General features: G+C 42.2%; 1 protein-coding gene across 1 annotated transcript in view; it reads right to left on the bottom strand.

The window, feature by feature from the left end:
- fgfr3 (fibroblast growth factor receptor 3) overlaps nt 1-15,056 on the bottom strand; it is a 52,514-nt gene that overhangs the window by 3,091 nt on the left and 34,367 nt on the right. Inside the window, exons 5-14 of the mRNA XM_037694541.1 lie at nt 13,549-13,672; nt 13,265-13,455; nt 7,203-7,347; nt 6,611-6,783; nt 5,011-5,156; nt 4,796-4,917; nt 3,759-3,869; nt 3,491-3,681; nt 2,852-2,974; nt 1,360-1,430 (exon numbers count right to left, since the gene is read on the bottom strand). Of these exons, the coding sequence (XP_037550469.1) occupies nt 1,360-1,430; nt 2,852-2,974; nt 3,491-3,681; nt 3,759-3,869; nt 4,796-4,917; nt 5,011-5,156; nt 6,611-6,783; nt 7,203-7,347; nt 13,265-13,455; nt 13,549-13,672 (1,397 nt within the window). The remainder of the gene's footprint in view (nt 1-1,359; nt 1,431-2,851; nt 2,975-3,490; nt 3,682-3,758; nt 3,870-4,795; nt 4,918-5,010; nt 5,157-6,610; nt 6,784-7,202; nt 7,348-13,264; nt 13,456-13,548; nt 13,673-15,056) is intronic.

The following is a 15,056-nucleotide window of genomic DNA, read 5'->3' as shown; positions in this document are numbered from 1 at the left end:
GCAAAACACTAGCTAAAAGAGCCAAAACACTACCTAAAAGTAGCAAACCACTGGTTAAGTCTAACAGTAGCAAAAGACTAGCTTAAAGTTAAAAGTATCAAAAGGTTAGCTAAAAACACTAAAAGAAGCAATAAAGCTAAGTGGCAAAAGTTTAGCCAAAAGTAGCAAAATAATGTCTAAAAGCTAAATGTAAACAAAGTTAGGTTGACGCTAAAAGTAGCAAAAGGTCAGCTAGAATTCAAAAGAAGTAACAAGCTAGCTATATGTAGGCAAAAGATCAGCTAGAAGCTAAGAGAAGCAACAAGCTAGATAAAAGCTAAAGGTAACAGAATGGTAGCTAAAAACTAAAAGTACCAAAAGGTCAGCTAGAAGCTAAAAGTATCAACAAGCTAGTTAAAAGGCAAAAGTAAAACAGGACTAGGTAAAAGCTACAAGAAACAGAACGTTAGCTAAAAACCAAAATAAGTATAAATAAAAATAAATTTTAAATAGAACAAAGTTTTTGAAGGAACTGAAAAGATCTTAATGTATTTCTATGGAGACGATGTTTGTTACATTAAAAAGTTTTTGAAAAATAAGACGTAGAACCCATCTGCTGAATGAGCTGAACATTTTGACACATGAAGGCTAAAGTAACACAAAGCAAGCAGAAGTAGTTAGACTGAAAAACCGTACGGAGAGATTTTTTTTTTTCTGAGCGCTGACTCAGCGTTCACACAATAAATAATAACCCTGGTCTTCTGAGCACAAACTGTGGACTTCAGCTTTAGCTGTTAGCAGGTTTTCAACCCTAAATATTTGTTATTTATGGTTTTGGTTTTAAGTGTGATTTATCGTGATTGTTCAAACAATTTCCACATTGCACTGTATGGAACCTAAGCATGGGTCAAAGGTCAGAACCCCCCAGGGGCGTTTGAGAAGATTTCAAAGTGAGGACTGTGAAGTGGGGCGAGGAGGGACTGACTCTAATCCAGACCTGCTGAAATAACAGCCATCAGGTTCCCAGTCTGGTGAAGTCACACCGCCGGGTCGGCGTTAACTGAGGCCACTGTTTGGTTTGGACCACGGCGTGTAGCTACTGGAAGGGCGGGTTTTTACAGCTACTGTGGGACGATCACAACCAAAATGGTGGCAGAGCAGGTTGGACCTGCAGGTTGTGACAAATCCAGTCTTTTCGCCTTCTGTCTGGATTTCAGCTGATAAAACCGAGACGATGGTCGACGTGGGGGAGAAACAGGTTCAGATTTATCAAAGCAAGGGAACCCGAAGACGTCGTATTTCAGACGTTCTGCGCTTGACGTTAGCGCAGATGTTTCGACGCCCACATTGCACAGAACCGAACAGTTGGTGGAAACTCACACGTCGCTCTGGTGCGTGTAGACCCGGTCGAACAAAGCCTCCGGAGCCATCCACTTCACAGGCAGACGACCCTGGAACAAAACGTATACAGATTTAACAGAACCGCTGCCAACAGAGAACAACAACGGTCCGGTTCTTTGTTGACACAACGGACACGTTCATCTCGATTCTGAGTCAGCGTTCATAAATTTGATCTAATTTTTATCTTTTTAAAACTGGCTCCAATTTTGTCTCTATGTGACTTTTATGCTTTAGCTAGCATTTAGCTACATTTAGCTGCACTTGTGCTATATTTAGCTTCTACTTATCCATTTGCTACTTTTAACTAAACTTTTGCTAGTTTTCCTTTAACTACCCGTTTTCTGCTTTTAGCTAGGCCTTTGCTACATTTAACCATTTTTATTGTTTTGCGACTCTTCGATTTCCGTTAGCCTTTGGCTAAAAGTAAATTTAAGTTAGGTTTTTTATATATTTTGCTAGTATCTTTTAACTTTCAGCTAGTGTTTTGCTTATTCAGTTTTCAGCACACTTATTTGATTCTTTGAACTTTTAAGTAGAATACTTTATTTAGGTAACCGTTTGCTAGTTTTAGCCTGTTATCGTTTAGCTAACATTTTGCTATATTCAGCTTTTAACTAGCATTTTTATATTTTTTGGAGTTTAGGTACTATTTTACTTATAACTTTAACAGCTTAGTTTCTGCTTCTTCAGCAGATCTCAGCAGTCATTCAGCTCGACATGACAATAGATTTTCACAGGAAAATTTGTTTTTTTGTCTAATTCATTTTTTTATTCTTTAAAAATCAGTTAGCAAATTAAAATAAACTTCTGCGAGTTCAAACAAAAAATACACCCAAATCAGAAAAGAGCTGACGTCTCACCTCAGTTGGAAGAAATGGCTGTAAAGATCAGAAACACACTTGAGTTGTGCACGAGTAAACGTGGTAGAAAACAGCAGATTCACATGCATGCAGGAAATCACGCAACGCCTCGAGGAATTAAAAACAAAACACAAACTCTGCAGGCTGCTTGGTGGATGAACCAGGCCGCCTCAGCGCTGTGGTTGACCGGAGCAGTACGAACAAAATAACTAAACACACCAAGGTGTAGTTAAAGTTAATTAATTAATTAACACCCTCAATGTACGAACCGTTCAAACATTCTATAAAACTGTCTAAAAATTTCTACATTTTTGACAACACTGCAGTTTATAAAACTTAAGGAGCTAAAATGCATAAAAAGAAAATTTAAATGTGATATTTTTATTTCAGGCTGAGATCTTTAAGCAGTTAAGTTAGGTGTTTAACTTCCCCCTAAGGAACGCTTAATGTCACAAAGTTAAAAACGACCTTCTGAGGGTTGAATTAAGAATTTATGATTAACGCAGGGAATATGTTTAGTTTATCTTTGTGAACACGAACATGAAACGTCTGCATTTTCAGTTAAATGGGTATTTTCCACCCGGATGGAGAGCGTTTGCTGTAAAACTCACATTTGTTGTCTTTTTGTAGTAGTCTATGTTGTGCACGTCTCTGGCGAGACCAAAGTCGGCGATTTTCATGACATTGTCTTCTGTGACGAGGACGTTTCTGGCTGCCAGGTCTCGGTGGATACACTGAGGGACACAAATACAAACACTTTAACACAAACGACTGAAAACGCTTTTAGTTACGTCTTCGAATGAAGACAAAGTCTTGAAGGTTTCATGAGGTTAATGTCATTTTCCTTATACAGAGTAGACGAGCACAATTACCGTAACTTCCTGACTTTTTTCCGAGCGCACCTGAATATAATTTGCGCCCACTAAATTAAAAAAATTAAAAAGTTTGTATATATAAGGCTGCGCTTGTGTATAAGCCGCAGTTGTCCACGTTGTAAAACAAGATATTTACACAGATGTTTTTTTTTTTTTTTTACATTTTAAATTTATCGCATCAGCTCTGCGCTGAAAATGACAAAACGTTTTATTAACCTGAGCAAACAGGTTTCCCTCATCTTTATCTTTATACTTGGCACTCACTGGGTTCCACAGTTCTGAGTCCCCATTAAAGATGTTAAAACATTCACAACCTGAACTCCGTGCGGCTGATGATTTGTCGGTCTCATCACAGCAGCAATCGGCCTCTCTCACCTTCTGTGAGGCCAGGTACTCCATGCCTCTGGCCACCTGATAGGCGCAGGACACCAGGTCTTTGAACGTCAGCTGCTCGTTGGGGATTTTGCACGTGTCGAAGGAGTAGTCCGTGCCCGGTGGACGCCGCGCCCGCAGGTACTCCCTGAGGTTGCCTTTGGAAGCGTATTCCACCAGGACGTACAGAGGACCTGAGAGCCACACAGACGCACCTCACACATCTGTTTCATGTCGGCGGTAATCGCCTCTTCATGCGTTATAACCTCACCGTCCTGCGTGCAGGCGCCGAGCAGGTTGATGATGTTTTTGTGTTTGCCGATCATCTTCATCATCTCCATTTCTGACACCAGGTCTGACAGATCTTTGTCTGTGGCGTCGTCTGAAACGAGAGGCAAAGAAAGACTGATGAAGCTCTCCATGATGGAAAGTGAGGCTGAAACTCACTATTTAAAGCTAAAAGTGTCAGAACATCAGCTAAAAGGAGCAGAATGCTGTAAAAAGCAAAGAGGCAGAATGTTACCTAAAAACTAAAAGTAGCTACCTTTAGCTGAAAATAAAAAAATGTTAGCTAATAAAATCAAAAGGCAAGATAAAAGAAGTAAAACCGAAGCGGATGGTAAATCTGATAATCTGGTAGCTAAAAGCTGAAAGTAGTAAAAAGCTAACTAAAACTAACAAAACACTAGCGAATGAAAAGAAAAGGCTAGCTAAAAGTTGAAGAAGGCTAGCTAAAGAGCTAAATGTAGCAAAGCCTTAGCTAAAAGTAACAAAACACTAGCTAAAAATAGCAAAAGGCTAGCTTAAAACTAAATGTAGAAAAACTGAAACTGATGGCAAATATCTGATAACTAGAAGCTAAAAGTAGTAAGAGGCTAGCTAAAAGGAGCAAAATGCATTAAAAGCTCAAAGTGACAAAACACTAACTAAAAGCTAAAGGTAGCACACAGGTACCAACAATTAAAAATAGCACAACAGCAGCTGAAAAAAAAAAATAGTGGAATGAAAGGTAAAAGTAGCAAAATCTAGCTTAAAGTAGAAAAAAGCTAAAAGTAGCGTGAAAGAAAACAAACACAGAGCTAGTAGCTTAAGCAGATTTCAAAGAGAATCTTTATGTACTTCTACGGTAAAAATATCTCTAAATAAACAAAGTTAGAAAAGTTAGAAAATCATGGCACTCAACTCCTGAAAGAGCTGAAGGTTTCTGATAGATGAGCAGCTAAAACAGCACAAGCTTTGCAGAAGCAGTCGGGTTGTAGCTAAATCTAAACGGATGAACGGTAACACGTCGTCAGAGCAGCTGCTAACCTTTTAGCATTTTCACGGCGACGGTGAGCGGCTTGTTGGGCTTCTCCTTGTCGACGCCGACGGCCTCGGCCATGACCACCTGCCCGAAGCAGCCCTCCCCCAGCGGCTTCCCCAGAGTCAACCTGAAACCAAACCACAGCAGGTTTTGGGTCTGAGCGGACCTTTCAGCTCCGATGGATGCAGGGATACGGCGCCGCCCTGTCACTCCTTCTTACCGGGATCGAGGGAACTCCCACTTAGGGTCAGAGGGCAGCTCCAGCTCCGAGACGTTGGCCAGGATCGGGCCGTCGCTGGAGGACAGCCGGGCGATCCGGACCAGGGGGGTGTTGGAGTTCATGGACGAGTTAGAATCCAAGGACACCTGCTTGGGTGCAAAAAAAAACAAAAAAAAAAGGTTATAGTCTCGAAAACGACTGCGATACGCGTGAGACAGAGTGGAGACAGTAGGATGTGAAGCTACAGTTCAGTTGTAGATGGACACCTGCCCACTAGCCAATAAGATATTACGCTAACACTTGATCTCTTTTACAAACAGCTGACCCGTGTCTGTGCACGAGGAAACAGGAAGTAACAAATGAATGACAGAGGTGGGGTTAAGATGGTCGCTTCTGTCCATCCGTCTTCTTGCTGATTGTGCCGTTTGTGGGACGTCCCGACTGCTGGGAGAGCAGGAGGAGCAAAAAATAAATAAATAAATTCTCTGAGCACAGATTTCCGAGGCATGACTGTAATATCTGCCGGAAGATGCCAGGAGGTTTACTGGAGCTTTACTTGACGTTATGAAAGAGGAGAAGAGAGATCAGGCTCCCAGAACTGAAGCAGAGATTACAGAAAAAATGCTACAGGAACTTTTCCACAGCTAAAACTGAAAAAATAAAAGCTTCAATTAAAACAAACTTCTACAAGTTTGAACTTATCTTTGACAAAAGTACAAAAACTTTTCACAATATTTTCAGCTCAAACTGTAAACTGAGCCTTTTTAAATGGAACGTTTTGAGGAGCAGAACCTTTTAATTACATTTAAAACTTGACAGAGTCCAGCCGGGTTCTGCAGGACGGACAACTACGAGTCTTTACTGCTAGTGAGCTGAAACCAGTCCCCCCAGGACTAAAACTGAAGGTGTGAAGCTGGTTTTATTTTCTAGAGAGAGAAACTTTCTGTCGTCGGATCAAATACATTTTTTATTTAAAAACACATTTTAAAAACAGGAAATCAAGTTATTAAGATAAAATTTACTAAGAAGGAGACCAGTTGTTGGAGGTTTTGGAGGGATTGTTGTCCCGTTCTGGTCTGATGGAGGACTCTAGCAGTCCTTCAGTCCTGGATCTTCTCTACTGGATGGGAGCAGATGTTCTAAAACCCAAAAGTGCTTTTCTGCATGGAGTCTTTCCAGCTGTGTAAACTATAAATGCCAGAAGCACTAAAGCACTAATGCACCCCCATACCATTAGAGAGGCAGGCTTTGAGCTGATAACAGGCTGTAGAGTCCCTCTCCTTTAGAACTGTGGTGACATGTTAAAAAAATTTTAGTTTAAACTTTTTATATCTTCACTATGTTCCAATATGAATAAAATATGAGTTTATGAGATTTGCAAATCACTACATTCTGTTTTTATATATTTTATTCACATAACTGAATGCATTTCAATCTGTTACAGAAAATTTTCTTATTTAATCTCCCATTAACTTGTATCCCCCCCCCGCCCCCCCCATTATCTGCATCAAATTCAACTAGAGATGTGTCTCGAAACCAACCAGGCAGGACGAGAGAAAGAGGAAAGTCTTGTGCAAATCTTGTATCTACTTTCTGTTACCTGTCTCTTGAGGGGGAACTTCGACAACTTTTGCACGGGAGGCGGTGGCACAGTCTTCTGCGTGTTCATCCTCATGCGACAGAGGACGGCGATGACCACGGCGAGGATGAAGAGCACGCAGCCCGTCACGTAGATCAGGATGTCTGCGTAGTAGTCGCCCTTGTCCGAGTTCTCTGCTCAGAAAGAAAGAACCTCGTAAATTAAACACTCGTTTAGCAGAAATGAACCGTTTTTGTTTTGATCTGCGGCACATTTTTTGAAGCGACTCGCACAAATCAAGACGTTTATGGGTTCAACATCTCTGCAGGCAGCTCGTCGTTTTCATGTTGCGGCAGGTAATTGCACCTGACATTAGCCGCTCCTTAGGGAGGTAATTACTGTCTTTAACATCAAATAAAAAATGTTTGACTGCTGCCTCAGAGCGCTGAAACGTTTAAAGAAACCATCTGATCTTTCAGCGGCGGCTGCCTGCTGGTCGTTGGTAAGCGCCGGTTTGTGCTGCTGTGCAAAACAAAAGTTTTAAATAAAGTTTTGCACTTTTGCAGCAGAGTGGTTGAGGAAAGACAAACCAGAGACCGAAGGAGGAATATACCTGGAAGCACCGTCAGCCAAGCAGAGTGGTAAGAGTAGCCGATAGAGTTCCCCGCCAGGCAAGTGTACTCGCCCGCGTCCTCAAAGGACACATTGGTCAAGAAGAGAACCTCTAGCTCCTTATCGGTCGTGTTTATACCGGCCGTCTGTGGAGGATGACAGGAGGAAGGAGGGCAGAATGAAGGAGAGAGAAGGATTTTTTTTAGAGGAAACACCAAAAACACCTCTGAAGTAAAGACAGGATCAGCTGTGCCACCACCAGGAAACAAAAACACCAAAGAAGCACGTTGGTTCAACCAAAGGCCACAAGTGTTGTTTTTTTTTAATCTGTCAGCTATTTTATCAAGACCCAAATGAAATTTTTTATATTGTATTTGTACGAAGCATCACAATTCTATTTTTTTTTTATTAATATTTCTGTAAAGTTTATAGATTTAGAAACTGTGGTTGTTTTTTACCTGAACCAGAGAAAAAGTTGTAGTTTACTTGACACCACACCAGTTCCCTTCACCATTACGTATTTTTATGAATGAAATGCACCCTTATACCATCAGAGAAGCAGACTTTTGAAATGTGTGCTGAGAACAAGCTGGATGGTCCCTCTTCTTTATGGAGGACGTTGAGTTTGTGGTTTCCAAAAATAATTTCAAATTTGAATGAGGTATTTTGACTTGCGTCCATCAAGTCTTCTCTTGGCTGCTTTCCTTTAAGGTATCGTCTCCTCGGCTACGACTGCTGGAGACTTGTTGGTGAACGACATGGGCGAAGAAGTCTCCACAGCCTCTCAGAGCGTTCGTGGAGGTTTCTCAGTTTCCTGGAGTGGGTCACAGACGCTCACGGTTTTGACTCGTGCGTTAAACTAAATTTTCAAAACTAGTTTTCTCTCAAAATAGTTGTAGATTCATTGTGGCCATCTCAAACTTATCTCAGTTGAGTTCATCTAAATGTATTTTTTGATAGACTGTGCATAGGAATAGTAAAGCACATGCTGGAACCCAGAAGTTGAGGAGTTTCTTTGTTCTCGTTTCTACAGGTGGGGCTGAGCAGCAGGTGTTCTGTTGAAACGTAAAAGTAAAAACTTTGACTTGCGTGTCGCTACCAGGTGTTGAAGTAATTAACCGCACTTTGAATATTTGAAAATCTCTGCCCATCCGTCACTGCTTTATGTGCAGATACAAATTTTTCTAACATTTTTAGCTGTGATTAGTTATTGGGCGTTTAAAAAAAAAAAAAAGGTTGCGCTATCATGACTGTGCGGGTGGTAGTAGGCGGGACTTAAAGCCCCACAACGTTAGTGAGCAGACTGGTTCCAAATAAATGCAACTCTACAGCGCCTGTCGCACACAAGAGGCCACGATTTTCTAAAATTGGTCAAAGAGGCAACATGGTTCACTGGTCACAAACACCCAGAATTCATTCAGACTGCAGATGGAAATGTGCTTATTTTCTCCTAATTCTGAGTCACTAACCAGACTCCGACTCTTGGTGGACTCCACAGTGGATCATCTCCCTAAATCCCAATATTCACCAGTTCCATATTCACCATCATTTGTCCAATTTATCCACAATCCTTTTCTAACTTTGTCTCCAAACCTGGGGCTGCATGCTCTCAAATGAAGACGCATTAATGAAGCTCTCCAGTGAAAACTAATAGCAGCGTCTGTGTTTGTGGGTGGTTTGATCGACGGGAGTTTCACGTCGGCTTCCATTTGAGCGTTTTGACTTGAAGTTCCAGCAGCAGTAAATGTGTTTGTCATTGATCAGGACGAAAGCAGCTCCGGGAGGTAAACCGAACAGCAGCGAGAAGCTAATTAAGTGCGTTTCTGCACGTCCCAGTCAAGCAGACCCACAACCAGGAGGAAGATGGCACCGGGGAGCAGGCAGAGGAGGCGGTTCTCAAGCATTTACCTGGTTTTTCTACTTTGAGCCAGAAAGCTCTTTCCGATCTGCCGATAAAGTTCGAGGCTCGACACCAGTACTTCCCGGCGTCTCTCTCTGTCACGTTGGACAGTTTCAACTTACTGTTAGCCACGGCGTGTTTACTGACATTACTCTGTGAAGGAAACATCGAGAAGCACAGTGAGGCCTTCACAAGCCCTGCAAAAGCAAACGCCGACAAAAAAAACCCTGCAGAAGCTGCAGAACTTAAAGTTGCTTTAACTCTGTATAAGAAAATACAGAACAATAAGACAGGAAAATATTTTTGATCAGTTTTTCCACAGTTTTTATGGTGAATCAGCCTAATCCCATCCATAAAAACAAACAGGGAACAAAGTGCACGTTTACTTTGTGCAGTAACGCAGAATAAACACAATTACTGTAACTGAAGAGCTCGTTCCTCCGATGTTAGACCTTTAATATAAGATTACAGACATGTAAACCCAAATAAAGATCCATTTTTAGTGTGGTACATGCTCCGATTTAGCATCTTGACGTTCTAATTGCAGGTTTTCCCTTGCATTCTGTAATTTGCAGAGGGTTTTTCCTTCCAAGCAGTTTCCGTGCTCAAGAATAGAGGAGAAATGTTCCCTAAACCCACGGTTAGCTCTGTTTTTTCATTATTTGGAGGGGAAGACTGTTGTTATAATCCACAAGGCTTTTGATTTCTCATTTGCACCCCCCGCCTTTTTTCTCTTTACTTCTAGAGAGAGAATAAAAACAAACATCTGGTTTGGACTAAGTGAACGGCTGCGGTGGCGGCAGTTTCAGGGAGGGAGACGAGCTAGAGCTAACTGCCGCTGCCATCGGATGTGCTGCGTCGCACGGTTTGATGAAGAGGAGGAGGAGGAGAGAGCGGAAAGTGGAAAAAATGAGTGGGGGAACGCGAAGAAGGGCAAAGTCAGCAAAGAGAGAGGGGAATGTGTGACGGAGCAGAGGGCTAAAAGGATTCTTGTCTGAGAAAAACAGACGAATAAAAAGACGATAAAATCTAATATCACTCTCTGCTCTTCTTCAGCTCATTGATTCTTGACGTTTTAAACAGGATTTAGCAGCAAAAAGACAAAACTTATAAAGTCAAACATACGTGGTTCATGAAGTATTTTGCTAACAGACAAACAGGGTTGATTCTAATCGTTAATGCCAAGGTTGAAAGTTCATGTTGGGGACTACGGCCACCTACTTTAGTTCAACCACTGAAAATCTGACCGAGTTAGACATTTATGTGTTGGCTGTGGCGGCCATCTTAAGTTGGAGTCATTTCAAATGTAGAACCAACAATTAGTTTCTGAACGTTTCAATAAAATCCAACAAAGGCAAAAATATCGCTCCATCTTCACCTTCGGCAGGGGGCATTCATGAAAACTGTCCCAAGGTGCTTCCCTTACTTTCACAAATGCTAAGCTATTTTTCTCCTTGTCGTCATCGTCATCAGTCCCTTGGCCTTCGTACGTGGGGGCAGTACAAACTTCAGACACCACCAGCTTTCACCTCGGGTACTCCTCAGAAAGGCAGGTGAAGGCCATAAAATAGGAGCCCTGTCCACGTCTGGATGTCCTCTGCCCAATGACGAGTGAGACACCGCCTGTTAAGGCTACTTTCAGTTTCTCCTGTCAGGATAAAGTTAGACAGAGCTGCTTTGGACCTCACCACATAATAACAAGTGCTATGTGTTGTCATCACTGTATGCTTCCATACAATGGTGAAATTGGCTCTCTGCATTTAACCCATCACACCTGAGATACACCCAGGTGGAGCAGTGGGCAGCTATGTAAGCACTCGGGGAGCAATTAGGGATTGGGTGTCTTGCTCAGAGACACCACAACATGTGGGAATGGCTGGGGATCGAGCCTGGGACTTTCAGGTTCCAGGTCGGCTGCCCTACATCTACCCCATCTCGGCCCCCCAAGAACCCCTGGTATAAAACCCCTGGAAGGAACTTCTGTCAGAAACCCATGGCAGTAACCCCGGACAGGAATGCCCAGTAAGAACGCATAGCATGATGGCCCAGTATGAATTCAGCTCGACAGGGACACCCAACAGAATTGCCTGGCATGATCATCTGGTAGGAATCTCAACGAGATCGCCAGGCAGGAAGACCTGGCAGAATCACCTTGTAGGAACCCCTGGGAGAAATCCCCTGGAAGGAACCCCCCAAAGGAATGCCTGGTAAGAACACCCAGCATGATGGCCCAGTAGGAACTCACAACAGTATCACCAAGCATGAAGGCTCGATGGGAACTCCCAACAGGATTGCCCTGTAGGTAAGAACCTTTGGAAGGAACCCTCCAACAAGAACACTCAGCAAGAAACCCTGCCAGGAACGCCCAACAGATACAGCACATGGTAGGTTCTCTAACCTCTGAAGTCGGACTATCTGTACTTTTGAGAAGCAAGTTGAAAATCAAAGAGTCCCTGTTGATGGTAGACCAGCAGAGCATCTCCATTTCATAAAAAAGTACAAAACCAAACAGATTGCTGACCGGCAGAAGATGTATGCGCAGGCACCATCTTGGAAGTGAAAGTGAAATTTAAACGTGTACGTTCATGCTCGCCTTGTTAACCTTAATGGCCCTCGAGAAGGAGGGGAGGGAGAGTGACTTGCTTGTGAGTTCAGCTGCAGATGTGAAACTTGGAACTTTGATTAAGAAAACTCCTCGGATGAGAAACTAAACATCTTTAAGACACTAGTCACCTTTAAATAATTTTAAAAAAGAACTAGTGTTTTACATAAGAAGCCGAACGGAAGAAAACACAGAGTTAGAAAAATTTAATAAATAAAATAAAAAAAAAATAAAAAAAAGTGAAATCAGAAGATGGATGAGCTGAGAGACAGGGTTTGAAGGAGAGAAATGGGAGAAAAAGAATCAGGGAAGGGGAGCAGGGAGGGGGGGTTCAGCCCAGACTTCGGCTCCAGGCTCTATTTTCGACTACCACATAATTGAAAAAGTATTTACTGAGATTTGTGTGAGCCGTTCTCACTGGGCTCACCAGAGTTCATTCAGACATAATCTGCTCTCTCATGTGTGGCACATGCTGGAGGATTTAAAGCCGGCTCCAGGTGGGGGAGGGGGTCACGCAAAAGGTTTTTATTTTTTGTCTTTTAGGTGCTTGATTTGCTTTTTGGTGCCTGGAAAGAATGTTAATGATGAGCTACTGAGAGTGCTGGATGTTCATTAAGAAACAATAAAACATGAGAGATGATCATCTTCTTCATGAGGCGGAGCCGTTTTAATAATTCAGAAGAAGCGCTTTCTTTTATAAACAGCTTGTTTTTGATCTTAGGTGCAGATTTATGGTTCATTTTTGATCGAGCCCGCAGACAAACCTTCTGTAAACAACAACAACAAAACAGTAATTTCCTGTAAAGATGTAGTGTGAATACTTATTGCTTAAAGCTGCTGAAAAGGTTTCACTGCTGAACTATTTGTAAGTTTGAACAGCGATTTGCTGAAAGCAGGAAATCAAAAGAAAAAACAGCAGAAATGTGTAAAAAATGCTGAATAGAGCAGAAATGAGCTGAAACAGGTAGAGAGGTAATAGATTACAAATATGAAACTAGCGAAAAAGAAACACTAATGACCTAACAAAAGCTGAAATTAGCAACAACAAAAACTCGCTAAGAAACTAAAAAAAGCTTATATTAGGTGAAATAGTCTGAAAGGAGCATAAAAGGTTAAAATTATTAGAAATACGCACAAAAGGCAAAGTAGCAAAAAAAGAAAAGAAAAGAAAAAAGTTAAGCAGAAAAAATTCCTAAAAAGTAGCTGAAAAATAGCACAAAGCTGAAATAAGCAGAACCAGAACAGAATCTGAAATGAGCAGTAAAAAGTTTTAAACAGCACAAAGGTTTGAGATCCATTCATTTTCAATGAGAGAAACATGGCCGACCAAGCCAAATATTTCAATAAGTTACAACTGCACAAATACCAAAAGTTCCAGCAGGAATGTCCTGAACGAGCCGAACGTTTTGAGTCATGAATTGTTGAAAAAGAACAAAAATCGTGTAATGAGTTGTGTGCCAAAATCATAGGGAAAAAAAAAACGGATCACAATAAAAAAAAAGGTTTAGAAACTTTCAGGCTGTTGGATCGATCGGTGAGAGTGGCGCCACTCTGGACCCACCTTCAGGACGTTGACGTACGGCACACCGTCGGGGCCGTAGCGGCTGCCGTTCACCTCGATGTGTTTGAGCCACTGGATGTGAGGCTGAGCGTCGCTGTAAACCTTGCAGTGGAACTCCACGTTGCTGCCCACCACCACCGTCTGGTTGGCTGGCAGGCCGGCCTGCAGGATGGGCCTGTGAGGCGACCGCTCTGAAGGCAAACAAAGATGGCGTCAGTAGCTTTAGTTCTGCAGAGACCGGTGCACCACAGACAAACAACTCGTGTGAATTTCCAGCCGTTTACCCAGAACGTCCAGCTGGTAGGTATGGCTGATGGTCCCGTACTTGTTCTGCACCACGCAGGTGTAATTCCCCCGGTCCGATGGCACGGCACTCTCCATGACGAGGCTCCACTGCTGGTGTCTCAGCTGTGGAGAGGTCAGAGCACAACATGTAAATACAAAGATTCAACAGGTAGAGAGCAACGGTAGAACATTCCTGTTCATACTGCAAGGTTAATGTTCTAAATGTTCTGATTTAATCTTTAACCAGTGGTGGGCACAACTAACCAAAAAGTTAGCTTTGCTAATGCTATACCACTAAACAGGTAAAAGCTAATGCTAACAGCTAAGGTGACTGTCACTCAGTCTGCGTCACGTCTTCCTCCTTCCAGTTGACGACTGGAGGGACTGATGCAAACCTGCTCATGTTCCTTTGATTCTTTCGGTTTGTTTTGAAGGTGGGTGGGGTCATCGGAGGCAATTCAGCCAATCCACAGAGTTATAGACCTGCTTAACGATGGTGGACACACAAAAACGCTACACGCACACAATCCCCCCCCCCACACTTTTTTTTATTTTTCAATTTTAGGGTCTTTTGTTTAGCAAAACTTCACAAATCAGTAAAAAAAAAATTATGACAAAAAAAAATAAAAAATTAAATATATATATATATATATATATATATATATATATATATTGCCCTCTTCAGATGCTCTAAAGGATTTTCAGATTATTATTTTTTTATTCCAATCAGGAGTTTCTGGGAGCCCTTCCAGCCCACAGATCCAGTAGCCGGTGAGGCGGCCTTGTTGTTGGTCAAACTTTAAGTCAGCCACGGAGCGGCTGACTCCGGCCAGGTGTGAATGATTCGTCAACATGTGGATCTGCCGTTTTGTTCCAAATGTTTACTCGTGCACGAGTGTGTTTCTCCTCTTTACAGCTGAACTGAAACGTTTGTGGGACGAGACGAGACCGGGCTCGGCAGCAACCTAGAACTGCAAACGAGGAGCCTTGTCCAGGCAGGCTGACAGAACGTAAACCTCAAACTGAGAAAAACTATTGAATTAAAACAGAGCAAGTTATTAAAGGTGAGCAGCAGAGGAGTGCTTTGTGTTGAAGCAAGTTCAAAAGAGCCTTTACTTAGAGTAAACAAGTCTGAATGTATTTATAATGGAAGTCAATGAGGGTTTGGGTGTGTGTACTCTGAACTCTATAGGAGCCGGAGAGAAACCATAGTCAACTGGAGACACTGGGTGAAGAAGACAAAGACGTCTCTGTTGTGATGAAGAATCTGATGATGGAGGAGATCGTTTCATTCTTATGGATCATTTAGATTGTCGTCTTTGAGGAAGGAGGAAAAGTGAGGCCCAAACTAGGATGGAAAGAAAATCATCATCCATCCATGATTTGTTCATCCACCCATCAACCCATAATTTATTCATGCATCCATATTTTTTCATCCACCCATCCATCCATCATCATTTGTTCATCCATCCATCATTAATTCATCCACCCATCCATCCATCATAAT

This window comes from Nematolebias whitei, chromosome 21 (assembly GCF_014905685.2).
Source record: "Nematolebias whitei isolate Nwh7 chromosome 21, NemWhi1, whole genome shotgun sequence".
Classification (NCBI taxonomy): domain Eukaryota; kingdom Metazoa; phylum Chordata; class Actinopteri; order Cyprinodontiformes; family Rivulidae; genus Nematolebias; species Nematolebias whitei.
Note: the sequence above shows the minus strand (reverse complement) of the source record. Positions and strands in the feature narration are given on the sequence as shown.